The following is a 14,089-nucleotide window of genomic DNA, read 5'->3' on the forward strand; positions in this document are numbered from 1 at the left end:
GATGACATATTGATTTTCGGAACACATCTGGATGCTATTAAGGAGGTCAAGGATCTCCTATCTCGCTGTTTTGAGATGAAGGATTTAGGAGTAGCGGATGTTATTCTAAACATCAAGCTATTGAGAGATGATGATGCTGGGATTACATTGCTTCAATCTCACTATGTGGAAAAAGATCTTGAGTCGCTTTGGCTATAGTGACTGCAAGCCCTCTCCAACACCATATGACGCTAGCATGCTGCTTTGAAAGAACCGAAGAATTGCTAGAGACCAATTGAAATATTCTCAAACTATTGGCTCGATTATGTATTTAGCCAGTGCTACAAGACCTGACATCTCTTTTGTTGTTAGCAAACTGAGCGAATTTGTTTCAAAACTGGGAGATGATCATTGGAAAGCTCTAGAGAGAGTTACGAGTTATTTGAAAGGCACTGCGAATTATGGAATTCACTACGCTGGGTACCAAATGTGCTTGAAGGGTATAGTGACTCAAACTGGATCTCAGATGTTGATGAGATAAAGGCAACGAGCGTATATGTATTCACTCTTGGAGGTGGCGCTGTTTCTTGGAAGTCTTGCAAGCAGGCCATCTTAATAAGGTCAACAATGGAAGCAGAACTCACAACACTAGATACAACTACGGTCGAAGCAGATTGGCTTCGTCAGCTCTTGAATGACTTGCCGGCTGTTGAGAAACCTATACCGGATATCCTTATGAACTGCGACAATCAAACTGTGATCACGAAAATGAGCAGCTCAAAGGATAATATGAAGTCATCAAAACATGTTCAGAGAAGGTTAAAGTCTGTCAGAAAAATAAGATACTCCGGAGTTATTGCAATGGACTATATCCAAACATCTAAAAATCTGGCAGATCCTTGTATTAAGGGTCTATCACGTAATGTGGTAGATAATGCATCTAAGGAGATGGGTATGAGACCCACAATATAAGTTGTTCATAGTGCTAACCTAGTCTATGTGATCGGAGATCCCGTGAATTAGATGTGGAAGATAGCTAGATTCGTAGAAAACTTGCAGTTCACGGCCTAGTCCACTGTTCAAGTTGCTTACTAGTGTAGCATAGAGTTCTAGGTGGAAATTCAACTTAACAGTCTCCACTACAGTACCGTATATAAACAGTGTTTTGGAACCAAAGGAAAATTTTGTTTGCCTCTGAGATCTGGTGGGGGATTGCTGGAATTTAATCTATTTTGGGCCAGCCCAATAACATTTTTCAGAATTCCTAATAAATTCTAGAGGCCCACTTAGCCCATTCGTGTAAGGAAAGAGGTGGGACTAAAGTTTAGTCCTACATTGCTAGTTTGGTAGGAGTTGGACTTCCTTATAAGGGAGGTTGTTTCTCCACATGTATGAGGATGAGAACAAGAGAGATATTCACGCGCGCTCCTCCTCCGCCACCCGCCTCGTCACGGCGCACCGCGGGTTGCGGGAATGAGCCGAGCCATTGTTTAAATTTTTGCCACGCACGACTGGTATACAGAAGGTCACACGGGAGCTGAAAAGTTTTGCTATAGTGGAGATTGAATACGAACTCTGCACCCTTCGGCTGATGGTTGTTCGTTTCGTCTCTCTTTTGCTTCGCCTCCCGTTGCTACCTGTTCGCTTCCTTCTCATGTGCCTATAAAAGAGAGTCTGCTCCTTCTCCAGACAGACACACCAGAAGAACACTTTCCTCACGCCGCCGAGTTCTAAAGCACTGAGCTACTGCTACGATATTCCCCATCCCGGTTTGCAGCGTGCACCGCATGTCGGGACAGTAGGCCTCCGAAACTCCACCTCTTTGAGTCCTGTACGGAGAAGGGTGATAAGGTTTTTGGGAACGCTCTGCGCGACTACTTACCTCTTCATCACGGACACCCCGGACACCGACGACTACTTCCCCAACGATGACGTCTTACCCGTCGTCGACGACCTCTTCGACAACACAGGTGACAACGTCAACGCCAACGCTACTGCTACAGCCGCAGCTCAGTACGTGTTCATGTACCTTTTGTTGAGTACCTACTACAGTTTCTTCTACTAGTATCTGCTCTACATATGTTATGTTCTATTTCACATGTGCAGATGCTATTTGTCTTCTCTCTGTTAGATTACATGACTCGTTTCATCTCTGCTATAATAGTCATGTTTTATCTTGTACTTCTATGGATTAAATCATACGGTAAATTGCTCATATTTTCAACCAGAAGCCTGGGGAACACGACGGCACTTCCAGAGACCAGCCGCTGCCCATCCCCCGTCCCCATTTCGGGTGTGAACCAGCCTTTTCCGAACTCGCAATCACGTCTTCTCACCAATCAGCCGAAGTCGCTCTTGACAGAATACGTGTGACGCCACGTATGGTCAGTCGAAACCGCATCAAAGATTCAGGAGAGCGCCTAGAACGCGACAAAGCCGGCAATATGATGCACCAAACGGCAGCAGGTGTGGAAGAGATTTGGCCAAGGACTCCGCACACCTGAACCTGACCGGGGCTGACGCCACAGTTTCCTCACACTTCACTCCAGAGACCCCGACTTCAAGTCACCAGCCTATCACCAGCAGGTCAAGTCCGGGATACTCCCGCCGCCGATCACGTTCACATGACACGGAAACATAATGTGTCTGGAAGAGACTGAGAAGAGAAGATAATTACCAACTGCCGAGTGAGTGGACACATGACTCGGTCCAGCCCGAAGACTCAAGGTCCAAGGTCCAGACCGGGAACGTCGTCGCATTGGCCCGTCGCGCCTTGAACAACACGGTGAAAAGGAAAAAGGAATTTCGTACCACCACTATGCTTTATTGAATGAGGTGCAGCAAAAGTTCCCACTGTTCTTTCTTTTCGTTTCGTTTATAGGTCCGGGTGTAATCACAAGTGGAAGGAAGTATGGTGGAAAGGAAGGGCGTCGTGAGGGGATCGGACGGAGGTGCGGCATCAGTTGGAGACCGAGAGATCCGATCCAACGGAGTTGCGGCATCAGTTGGAGACCATGCTCTCGGTCTCCTTGACGAACCCGTCGCCGGTCCAGTCCTTGTCCGACTGCAGCCCCATCCTGATGGCCTTCCGCTGCTTGATCGCCTCCTTCTGCCGCTGCACTAGGTCCGTGTGCGTCGTGAAGTAGGGGAGAGACGCCCTGCGACAACGAAGCGTCAGCGATCTTGTTTCAGAAGGCGAGAAAAAATAGATCAAACACGTCTGCTGGAAGAGGGTGACAAAAAAATATGTACACTTGAAACTTGAAAGAGGCAGCTCAGGCATTCTCTACTAGTGGGGCGGACATTTAGCACTGGACTACTGATGCTTCGGAGAAACTTCCTCCAGGCAGAGTAAAACAAGGCCAACTTGACAGGGAGTTGATCATTGCACGGTGCACATGGCTTTCAACTTGTGCCGTTCATACATACATGGTGGGGCTAGGCGTGCTAATCAGGCTATAGGAGGCATGATTAAGGTTGAAGGCAATAGCTAACCATGATTATCGCCCACACTTCCCAAGTCTTCCCTGTTGATGATTACCTTCCACCCATTTACGCAAAACCTTTCCACCCACCCATGGAAAGTTGTTCTTTTCCGGTTTTCACAAGGGAATTATTTTCCAGTTTTAACAACGGGCATGCTGCTTCACTAATCGTGTCCTGTATTTGGTAGCATGTGTAACAAAAAAATAGCAAAGGGGACCTCCTGATTTCTCATGTCGATGATGATCTACTACATCCAAAGCTCATTTGTTAGATTCCAGTAACACAATGGTGCTTGGAGGCTTAACGCAAAGACGTGAACGTTTAGAGGTAGCACAACAACATAGTCAAGTACATGGTATCCTGGTATGTACTCGAAAGAAAGGAAGTTCATCCAGATGGTTTCCAACGCCAATTCAACCACAAAGAAAAAACGGTGAAGGGGACATACCCTCGGAAATCTTCAATTGACGAAAAGTCATGCATTCTCATAAAATCCTGCAACTCTGTACACAGCTTCTTCACAAGGCCATAACCATGCATCATTACACCTGTGCATACCTGTGATGAATAATCATTACTTCGTTAGTGACTCGACTGAAAATGATGTCTCGGAAGTACTGCCTACAGTACAAATAAAAATGTGTACCGGCAGCACACATAAGGATGCACACAGCACAGTCCCCTTGATCGGAAAATATGTTGCGTACTAAGTTCAGGAGCTCACCTGTACAGTATCTGCGCCAAGTAGAATAAACTCAGCAGCATCATTGCCGGTTTCAACACCACCAATGGCGGAGAGGGACCGACCTTCAGGAAATTCCTCTTTGATCAGTCTTGCTATCTGCATGACTTTCGCAAGTGCAATAGGGTGCACAGCTCTCGCAGAATATCCCCCAGGTGTGGAGTACCTGTGGAACAGAGTATTGTTTCAAATTGCTAGCAATAAATGGACATGCTCCAAAAAACAACCCAGGGAACTGAATCTAACCCCTCCACACAAGGTTCTGGGCGCAAAGTTTTGAGATCAATTCCCATCACACTCATAATTGTGTTGATAGCGGCAATTCCTTCAGACCCTGACTTAAGAGCAATCCTTGAAGGCTGCATGGTGTTAAGACAAAAAATGAAAACATAAACAAATAAATATGGGTGAAATTAGCAAATATTCTTAGCGCTATAATGTACAAAAAGAAGTATCATGGAGAGTCATGTGCAGCACAAGTGATGGCAATAATGTCATCTACCCTTATCAGTTCTATTCCAGGATGCACAATTAAATGGATAGAGATGCTAACGCATAATTGATGTTTCAGTGATCAGTACAAGTCATGATGCTAGACTTTGCAAAATGCCCAAGAAATGATCAACCTGGTACCATGGAGTAACGCGGCTAGCAATGTTGGACTGTGAAAGATTATCATCAATTATGCACTATATATCTGATCTCGACAATGCAAAATGAAGAAGAACATAAAATTGGAAACCCATGGGTGTGTTTGGCTGGAGGGGCGACAGGTTGGCGTGGTGGTTATAGTTCCCTCTCAACAGTGATTGGTTGGAGGGAATGGTAATTCAAGGGGGGGGGGGGGGGTGTTTATGAAGATCTTTGGTGGGTATGAGAATTTACATGGAATGAGGATTAGGAGTTTGAGGGTCGAACTCCCGTCATTTTAGAAAGTTTGATTTACCTCAGCATTTCATGATGACCCATTCTACAGTTTCTGCCGGTCTTGCTAAACATGGACCTGAGACTAAAACCAGAATTCACATCCCTAATCCAGCAAAACTCCCACCCTTCCCCAGTTGTTACCAAACATCCAAGATATGTAGAACAAGACAAAAAATATCTTACACGAATAGTTTCATTACTACTCCCTCTGTTCCTAAATATTTGTCTTTTTAGAGATTTCAACAAATGACTACATACGGAGCAAAATGAGTGAATCTACACTCTAAAATATGTCTATATACATCCGTATGTGGTAGTCCATTTGAAATCTCTAAAAAGACAAATATTTAGGAACGGTGGGAGTATTTTCTAACAGCTAGCTTCTGCTAACAGATGAACGAATGTACGACCTGAGAACCAAACTACTAAGATCAATGCAGAGAGTAAACTAAGTATTTTTTTTGGAAGGTACAAACCAAATATGTGAAAAGTAGGCAAGGATAGAAACAAATTTAGGACTCATCATTTGTTGAACCATAACAAGTTAACCATGGAAGATATTTGTTGCTAAGTACTCAATAGATGTATTATATGCGGAAGTAACCTCTGTAATATCTGTAATGTTAGGAGTCATCTTAGACCAAACAGGCACAGTGGCCTTCTCATTTATCCAACCGGAAACCTCCTCTAACAAGGCACAGTCCTGTCCAACAGCGGCACCCATTTTTCGCTCAGGCATGCCATGTGGGCATGAGAAATTTATCTCAAGAGCGTCCTATGGAATGATAAAATAAAACAGATCAGTAGTACTTCATTATCATAACTCTGAAAAAGTATGCACCAAAACACAGATATGAAAATGTTACCACTCCAGATTCCTCAACACGTTCAATAAGCTCATGCCATGCAGCTTTGTTGTATTCCTCCATTATTGAGCCAATGAGTATCCTATCAGGGTATTCCTTCTTCAGTTGCTTGAACTCGTTAAGCATTGTCTCGAGAGGTCGATCACTGATAAGTTCAATGTTCTGCCATCCAATGATTGGACTCTTGGTAGATCCATTAGGATCTGCCCTGAGCCGAGCATAGCGAGGAGTTACATTGATAACTTTTCCAGCATCCAAGGACACCTGCCAGTCATAAATTAAACCAACAGTTAGCCATAATGTTACGTGAAAAACAGAAACCATTGCATGACATTGGTGGAACTGATGACTGAGTAGGTTCAATGCAGAGTGGTATCAGCAATGTGAAAGTGATGATTGTGCCAGTCTAATGTAGAATGGGACCAGTGACTAGTTAAAGCTTCTTTTTAATGTTTAGTACTGGGAATAAATGTTCATCGGAAAAAAAGTTGGGACACCTTACTCCAAAAGCAGATGTACATTGTTTCAAGCAGGTGGTTTGTCAGGAAAAACAAAAAAGCAGAGCTTAATCCATACAAAAATGTCATCTACAGGAGTCTCCTATGATCTGCAGCAAAACTTATGAGGTTAGGATCTACTGCTTCTCCAGTAGATTGAACTGGCCCCCACTCCATATTCAACCCAAATCGGAATCGTCAGGGTGACCTAATGTGATTCTCTGAACTGCAGCACATAGATCATATCCTTCCTATCCTACCCATGCGCACCGCTAAATTAACCTTTCCAGCATCCAAGGACACCTACCAGTCATAATTTAAACCAACAGTTAGCCATAATGTTACATGACAAAAGACCGACCATTAAATGTCATTGGTGAAACTGATCACTGATGACTGCGTAGGTCCAATGCAGAGTGGTAGTATCAGCAATGTGTCCTGTAATTATCTCTGCCTTCTATAAAGTTATGGTACGCGATTGCGATAATCTCGGAAAATAAAGTATCAGCAATGTGAAAGTGATGATTGGTGACAGTCTAGTGCAGAATGGGACAGGTAACGAGTTAAAGCTTCCTTCTGGTGTTTAGTAGTGCGACTGAAATGTTCATCGGGCAAAAGTTAGAACACCTTACAGGTGGTTTGTCAGGTAAGAAAGCAGAGCTTAGCCCGCACAAAAATGTGATCTACAACAGTCTAATGTGGTCGCAACAAACAAACATTTTTTAACCAGCCATATTACTGTCTTATACGGTTCTCACGCCGGCACTATACCATAATTAAGATCCATACCCATTCCCCAACCCAGTGAATCTGGTGTGGACCGAGCACACGGTTTCCGGTGGTCATCACCCAGCTTATGAGGTTAGGATCTACTGCTCCTCCAGCAGATTGAGCTGGCCCCCACTCCATATCCCACCCGAATCGGAACCACACGGCCAAAACGCAATGGCGCTAAGCATCCGAGGTGATCTAAGGAAATTCCCTGAACCACAGCACATAGATCCTATCCTATCCGTGCGCGTCGCGAAATTAGCTCTGAAGATGGCCACCGCACATGACGCAAGTAGCAGCGAGCGATTCACGGGAGCTAGTAATGAGCAGCGGCGAGGTGGTGAGGGGGATTACGGTCTTGGCGATGACGCCGCCCCAGCCCTCGTCGAAGGCGCGCTTCATGACGGTGTAGTTGGTGCCGGGGGGGCCGGAGCCGATCACGAACGGGTTGGGCATCTTCAGCCCGTTCACGGTCACGGACAGGTCCGGCTCGCCGGCGCCGGAGGCGGAGGCGGAGACGCGGACGGACGCCGCGCGCCGCCGGCCGGGCAGGCGGAGCAGCGGCGAGGCGGTCGACGACGGCGAGGCGCGCAGAGTCAGCGACTCCATTGCTGCTTTCTCTCTCTGTGTTTTTTTTTCTTTCTTTCTGTTTTGCGATGTGAATCTGTGGGGAGTATCACGGATGAGGGAGAAAGGAACCTCCTTATAACGTTTTTTTAAAGTTAGTGTGGGATTACGTGATGGGGAAAGCCCTTGTGGGTTACGTGTTGTGATTGAAAATGCGCCGCATGATAATCGACTAATCCAGCAACCAAACTACTTGACTTTTTTAATAATGCTTATATACTTAGGCTTGTTTTTTGTTACTTCTATGAAGTGTTGGTGACTTTGAAAGTGCTTTTTTGAGCTCGCGTGGACAGTAAAATTGAAAGGAATAAATAATTCAAACAATTTTGATTTTTTATAACTTTGTACTAAACTGATGATAAGTAATATGGATGGGAGGGAGTAGCAAACATTGCCAAATGTTTTCGTTGCTTGTGAAGGTTCATCACTAAATGGCGTTCGTGGAAGACATGGCAAAAAAACAAATAGATGCTCCAAAATGCTTTTGTTTTTTAAAATAACATACTTGGAGCATCGATTTTTTTCTTCATGTTTTTCTTTAATGTCATTTCGTGATGAAACATTGCAAGCAATGTAAACATTTTTCAATGTTTGCTACAAAATTTTGTCTTGGTGACTTCTTCTTTTTCTTTGGACAAAAGTGATGGCGACTTCACGGACCAGGCTCACACCCCGCTTTATATATTATAAAGCCAATTCACCGAACAAGGATACATGATGTTGAGGAAATCCTCAAAAGCAGATAACAAAAAAAAACACACGACAAAAACACACCAAAGACGTGGAAACACCACTAGAGTGTCACTGAGGAGAAGCGCATGAGATTCGTCGCAGGACCGAAACCCACCAAACACATCGATGACGCCCCCAAGAAGGTAACGACGCCATGCGCCGCCGCCGCCACGTCCGTCAAAGCAAGCGAAGGTTTTCACCCCAGAGTGTCAAAGGGGTGGAAGAGGACCGAAGCGGCGCCCCAAGAGAAATGCGACACCCACGGGCATCACCACCACCGGCGTCACGACGAAAAGCATTCGCTCGGCCCTCCACCCTCTGCTTTACGGGAAAAGGCCACAGACCTACCCCGATGGGGAGCACCACGACAGCCAGGAATCCTTTGATTGGCTCTGTTGAAAATTGGCAAATATTCAGTTATGTTGCCCATTTGGATTCGTATGACTGAATTCCTATAGAAAATTTGCCATCAAACATTCAGTTAAATCTATTCAAAATAGGCATGACATTTATATCCTGTGTTTTTTATATTCCCGTGTCTTTACCATCATGCAAATCAAAGAGCCCTTAATTTTTTCTCGAGGCCCCATCTAAATGATGAAAATTCTCAAAAATGGGACCAATACAGACACAATCCGAAGGAATTTGACATCTCCATTCTTGTGAAAACGAATATCACTCAAAGGGAAAAAAATGGCTAGTGCCAAAATCATATGGAATCCTTAAAAAGTCCTGCAAACTGAATGAGCCCGGAACGTCCACATGCATACTTTATCTCTATATGGAATCCTTAAAAAGTCTTGCAAACTGAGTAAGTAACATTAAGATTTAAAAAGTTGCTACGGACAAACGGCAGCCTAGCAAAAGATGGCTGGTTAATTTTTTATTATTGTAATTTTTTTGCAGGTTATTGTAAAATTTGTTGGTAGCATACCAAAGCTCACCGCTTGGTACCGATTAGTTGGCGAGACGAATAAGTAACCACTAATACTAGTAATTTTGTTATCTCAATGGATAGCTTTCCCTTACCCCCGGATAACCACGACCATTTATCCGGGAAAGGTAGTTCAATTTGAACAGGAAGTAGAACCCTTGGCGTGCCGAGGACAAACGATGTTAACCGCGCACGAAGATTCCCTTCCACCGCGGCTAATCACATGCGGCGAGCCTGATTAGGATCTCGGAATATTTATTTTGAGCTGATCGGAGCTGCTGGTCTGGTTGTTCCGAGCTGGCAGCCACCTCGCGAGATCAGTCCAACGCAGCGGGATCGCATTGTTCGGCCGTCCCTTTCACGCGTTCAGGCAGGCAGGACGGGACAAATAACGGCTCACCTTGCTGCTTAAAAGTTTCTCGCTTTGACTGAAAGATCTGCTGCGTAAAAGATTCAGTCTAACCTGTTGCTTGGGTAAATCATACTCCTGCTATGTAGCAGTATACCACAAGAATGTGAGTAAATTATGTTATCCAAAAGAGTTTGAACAAAGTGGAGTTCATTTACGGCTTATAATTATAAAAAACAGACCACGGTAATAGTTATGAATCAGAGTGAGTAGTGACTCATCCTAAAAAAAAAGAGTGAGTAGTGATTTTTTTGAAAAACTGTCGATCTATTCATCTTCAATCATGGTAGTACAACGAACACCAGAAATAATAAAAAATTACATCCAGATTCATAGACCACCTAGCGACGACTACAAGCACAGAAGCAAGCCGAAGGCACATCGCCATCGTCGCCCCTCCCTCGCCGGAGCCGGGTATGACTTGTTGTAGTAGACAGTCGGGAAGTCGTCGTGCTAAGGTCCCATAGGACAAACGCCCTAGAACAGCAACCGCCACCGATGAAGAGAATTTTAGATCAGAAGGATCCAACCTGAAGACACATGAACAAAGACGAACAAAGACCGGATCCGAGCGGATCCACCAAAGACCACCACCGACTACTCGCGAGATCCGCCGGAGACACACCTCCACATGCCCTTCGACGATACTAGACACATCATTGGAACGGGGGCTAGGCGGAGAGAATCTTATTCCATCTTCAAGAAGTCGCCGCCGTCTCATCTTCTTTAACAGGACACAAACCCTAACAAAACTAGAAAAAGCACATAAAAACGAAGTCCTCCCGCCGACAAGGATCGGGATCCACTGCGCACCCATGACCCCTAAGGCCACAGGAGACGTGGGAGATCGTCGGCGCCGCCGACAGGAGGCAGAAACAATAGCCGCTTTTTCTTGGAGGAGGGACAAAGGAAGGAGGAGTGAGTAGTGATTAATGTAAATAGCTAACCAATAATTAAGGCATGCAACTTCATCATGTAAAAGTACACTCTCCGAGCAAGAAGCAAGAAAAAAGAAGAAAAGAAGAAGAAGAAGGAGAAGCATGTTGCACATGGCGAACCAGAGGGTCGGTGCCGGATAAGAACAGCTCCACACACGTGGTCTCATCGAGGTGAGGCAATAATTGCGCAAAGTCGCAGGGAAGACGTGCACAACAAAAACTGCAACATGATGCGTACGCGTCCTCATCTATCCACGGATGATGCACTAGGCGGCGGTCATCCACCACATGTCCCGTCCAGTGTACGCACATAACCTTGCCTGCTCCAAGTACATTTCCACAAGCATCTACCACTCCCTATATAATCTACCAACAGCTTCCGTACATGTCACGATATACGGTCTCCGGTCTATCTACGCTCGACCCAAACGGACGGCGATTTTATCCGTTTTTTATCCGTTTGGGTCGGACGGACACGGATGCCCGCTTCTGCATTTGGGTCGGCGCGTGCGCCCAACGCTGGCTTGAGAGCCATTTTGACGGCGCCAAAAAAAAATAAACCCATGCATATTAAAAAAAGAGAAACATCATTAATTAGACATTAAAGCCGGCCATGAAGGCCGGCGAGAGTCCACGCGTCCACATTTGCATTAAAAAAACAGACTAAACTACGAGACGGCGCGCTGCCCTAGGCGTCGTCGTCGTCGTCCTCGGGGTCCGTGAGGTCGATGAGCGTCGGCGCCGGCCCGGCCCAGGCGAACGCCGTGTTCCAGAGCGCCGTCATGTCGGGCTGTGCCGGCGCAGGCAGTGCCGGGGCGGGGGGGGGGGGGTGCGACCGCCTGTGCAGCCGCGGCCTAGCGCGCCTCCTCCTCGGCCTCGCGCTGCTCCTCCTCGAGGTCGCGCTCGAGCATCTCCTCGTACTCGCCGTGACGGCGCTCCTCTGCCAGCCGGCGCTGGCGCCACATCTCGAGGTACGCCTGCTCCTGCGCCGGCGTCGCCCCAGCCAAACCGGTGGCGCGGACACCCACTCGCGCACCACTCCATTCCAGGAGAAGCGCGCGATGGGCTCGGGCTCGGGCTGCGGCTCCGGCTTGATGGGGGACGGCGGGGCCACCGGCGGCACCACGCTGTCGCCCGCCGCGGAGAGGGCAAGGGCCTGCGGCATTGCCGCCTCGTACCGGGCCTCCTCCGCCGCCTCTGCTCTGCGCCGCTCGTCCTCCTCGCTCTCCCGGTAGACGGCCGCAAGGGCCGCCTGGTAGGCGTCCTCCGCCGCCTGGTCCTCCTCGTGGACGACAAGCGGTGTTGGCGGCGACCTCCGGTCGACCTCGCGCACGCCCCGTCGCCTCGCCTCCTCGTGCTTGAAGGCGAACCACCTCGCCCAGTTGGGCGAGTCGGTTGCGTAGGCCTTGTCGAGGCGCTGCTCCGGCGTCAGCAGCGCCCGCCAGCGCTGCACCTCCTCCGCGTGAGCACGAGCCGTCCGCGGCGCCGCCGGCACTGGGATCCTATCTGGATCCAGATGCCAGTCGTGCGGCAGCGTCACGTCCGGATACGGCAGAGGCTGGCGGTTCTGCCAGTGCCACTCCGCCTGGTGCACTGGCACGTTGACGCGTTGCCTCTGCCGGTGAGGCGCCGGCGGAGGTGGGAGGAACTTTGAGGGGAAAGGGGTGGCGGGGGACTTGCCCTTGGCCTTGCTGCCGCTGGCGCCGGAGAAGAGGCCCATCTCGCTGTGGTTGTGGTGGCTAGGGTTTGCCGGCGAGGAGGGAGCAAAGGTGGGCAGATGTGGACGGCGAGTTTGGATGAGGACGGCCCCGCCGCACGGTCGGCTTAAAAAAGGACGAGCGCCGTCACTGACGCGTGGGCCCGTCGTTATAAATTAAGCTGACCGCGTGGGCAGCGGATAGTTGGACGGCTGCCATGTGAGGACGCGGCGGATAGCGAGAAGGCGCACGAAGCGTCCGTTCGGCGTCCGCGCCGACGCATTTGGGACGCAAATTTAGGCCACAAATGCGTCGGCGCGGACGCGACGCGGACGTGATTTGGGTTTGGGTCGGCGCGTAGGGCCGCCACTTTTGTCCGCGCCGACTCAAACGGACGCAGGCGGATGAAATGGGTCGGCCCTTTGGAGTTGCTCTTAGATCCATACATCTCATTAGCATTGGCATACTTTCCTGCTTACGACTTTTGTTCCTGCAGTGTATCCCATCGGTTCTGCCAGGTCAGACACGTGAATGACTTCCAAGCAAATTCGCGCGCATTTTTACATTTCATTATTCTCTTTGTACTAAAAATTTGCACGCATTTTTTATTATTCTCTTTGTACTAAAATAAGCAACGATTAATATGGAAGATCAGACTTTCTCCTTCCGTCGTACATTGTGGGATGGAGGAAGTAGTTTTTAACCAGCACATTTATGTGTGTCATCTTGCCTGCACGCGTGAACGGGACCACCCGGGAACAAGGGAAGAGACGGGTTCGCGAGGCGACTGTGTAAAGCAACCTCAGCTCAGGACAGGGAATGAAGCCAACGTCGTGCTTGGTTTCGATCCCGCGCGACGTGTTCACAACAAAAACATTCCAACTTCCTAAAACAGGATCATATTCGCTCCAAGTATCAGGTCGACTTGATCCGAAAAAAGGGATCAGGCGATCTCAGACTTTCCTCGCCCCAGCCATCAACCACCGATGGGATTTCTCGTCCAAAGCCCCTCCACTCTCACCCACACTCTCGTCGCCTCCTCAGGTCGCCGCGGGCCAACTAAGCCGCGCGGCTGCCAAGGACGGGGGCGATGCGGCCTTCTTCTGCCATGGTTCCGAGGCGCGGCCGTGGTGGATCTTCAAGTGGGTGTCCCTATCCGGCGTCGGCCGTGCAACGATGGGGCTTCTTCTACGATCGACGGCCCACCCCAGTGGTGCGGCGGTTCCTGGCGGTGGTGGCAGGGCTCGGGCTCCAGTCGTGTGCAGATGTCTATTGGCGGTGGGGACGTTCCCTCGGGGTGTGGCGGAAGACAGTGGAGATGGATCCGAGGGTCCAATCGATGTTGGATGCGAGTTTGACAGCGAAAGCTTGTTTCGATCTCGGCCGGAACCATCGACGGTCGTGCCTGTGGGCGTCATTACTCATTACCTCACGGGAGGCGTCGTGGGGCGATTATTGGTCCCTGTGTGTCCTGGGGAAAAACT

The 14,089-nt window shown here is 48.3% G+C and overlaps 1 protein-coding gene across 1 annotated transcript; it reads right to left on the minus strand.

The window, feature by feature from the left end:
* Positions 1-2,782: 2,782 nt before the first annotated feature.
* Positions 2,783-7,943, minus strand: LOC109755593 (dihydropyrimidine dehydrogenase (NADP(+)), chloroplastic). Its single transcript, XM_020314493.4, has 7 exons — positions 7,623-7,943; positions 6,001-6,264; positions 5,739-5,909; positions 4,454-4,566; positions 4,190-4,373; positions 3,914-4,023; positions 2,783-3,137 (listed from the first exon to the last, which is right to left on the minus strand). Exons 1-7 carry the CDS (start codon positions 7,875-7,877, stop codon positions 2,981-2,983), a joined length of 1,254 nt encoding a protein of 417 aa, XP_020170082.1. The 5' UTR covers positions 7,878-7,943; the 3' UTR covers positions 2,783-2,980.
* Positions 7,944-14,089: the final 6,146 nt, after the last annotated feature.

Source organism: Aegilops tauschii, chromosome 6, assembly GCF_002575655.3.
Source record: "Aegilops tauschii subsp. strangulata cultivar AL8/78 chromosome 6, Aet v6.0, whole genome shotgun sequence".
Taxonomy (NCBI): domain Eukaryota; kingdom Viridiplantae; phylum Streptophyta; class Magnoliopsida; order Poales; family Poaceae; genus Aegilops; species Aegilops tauschii.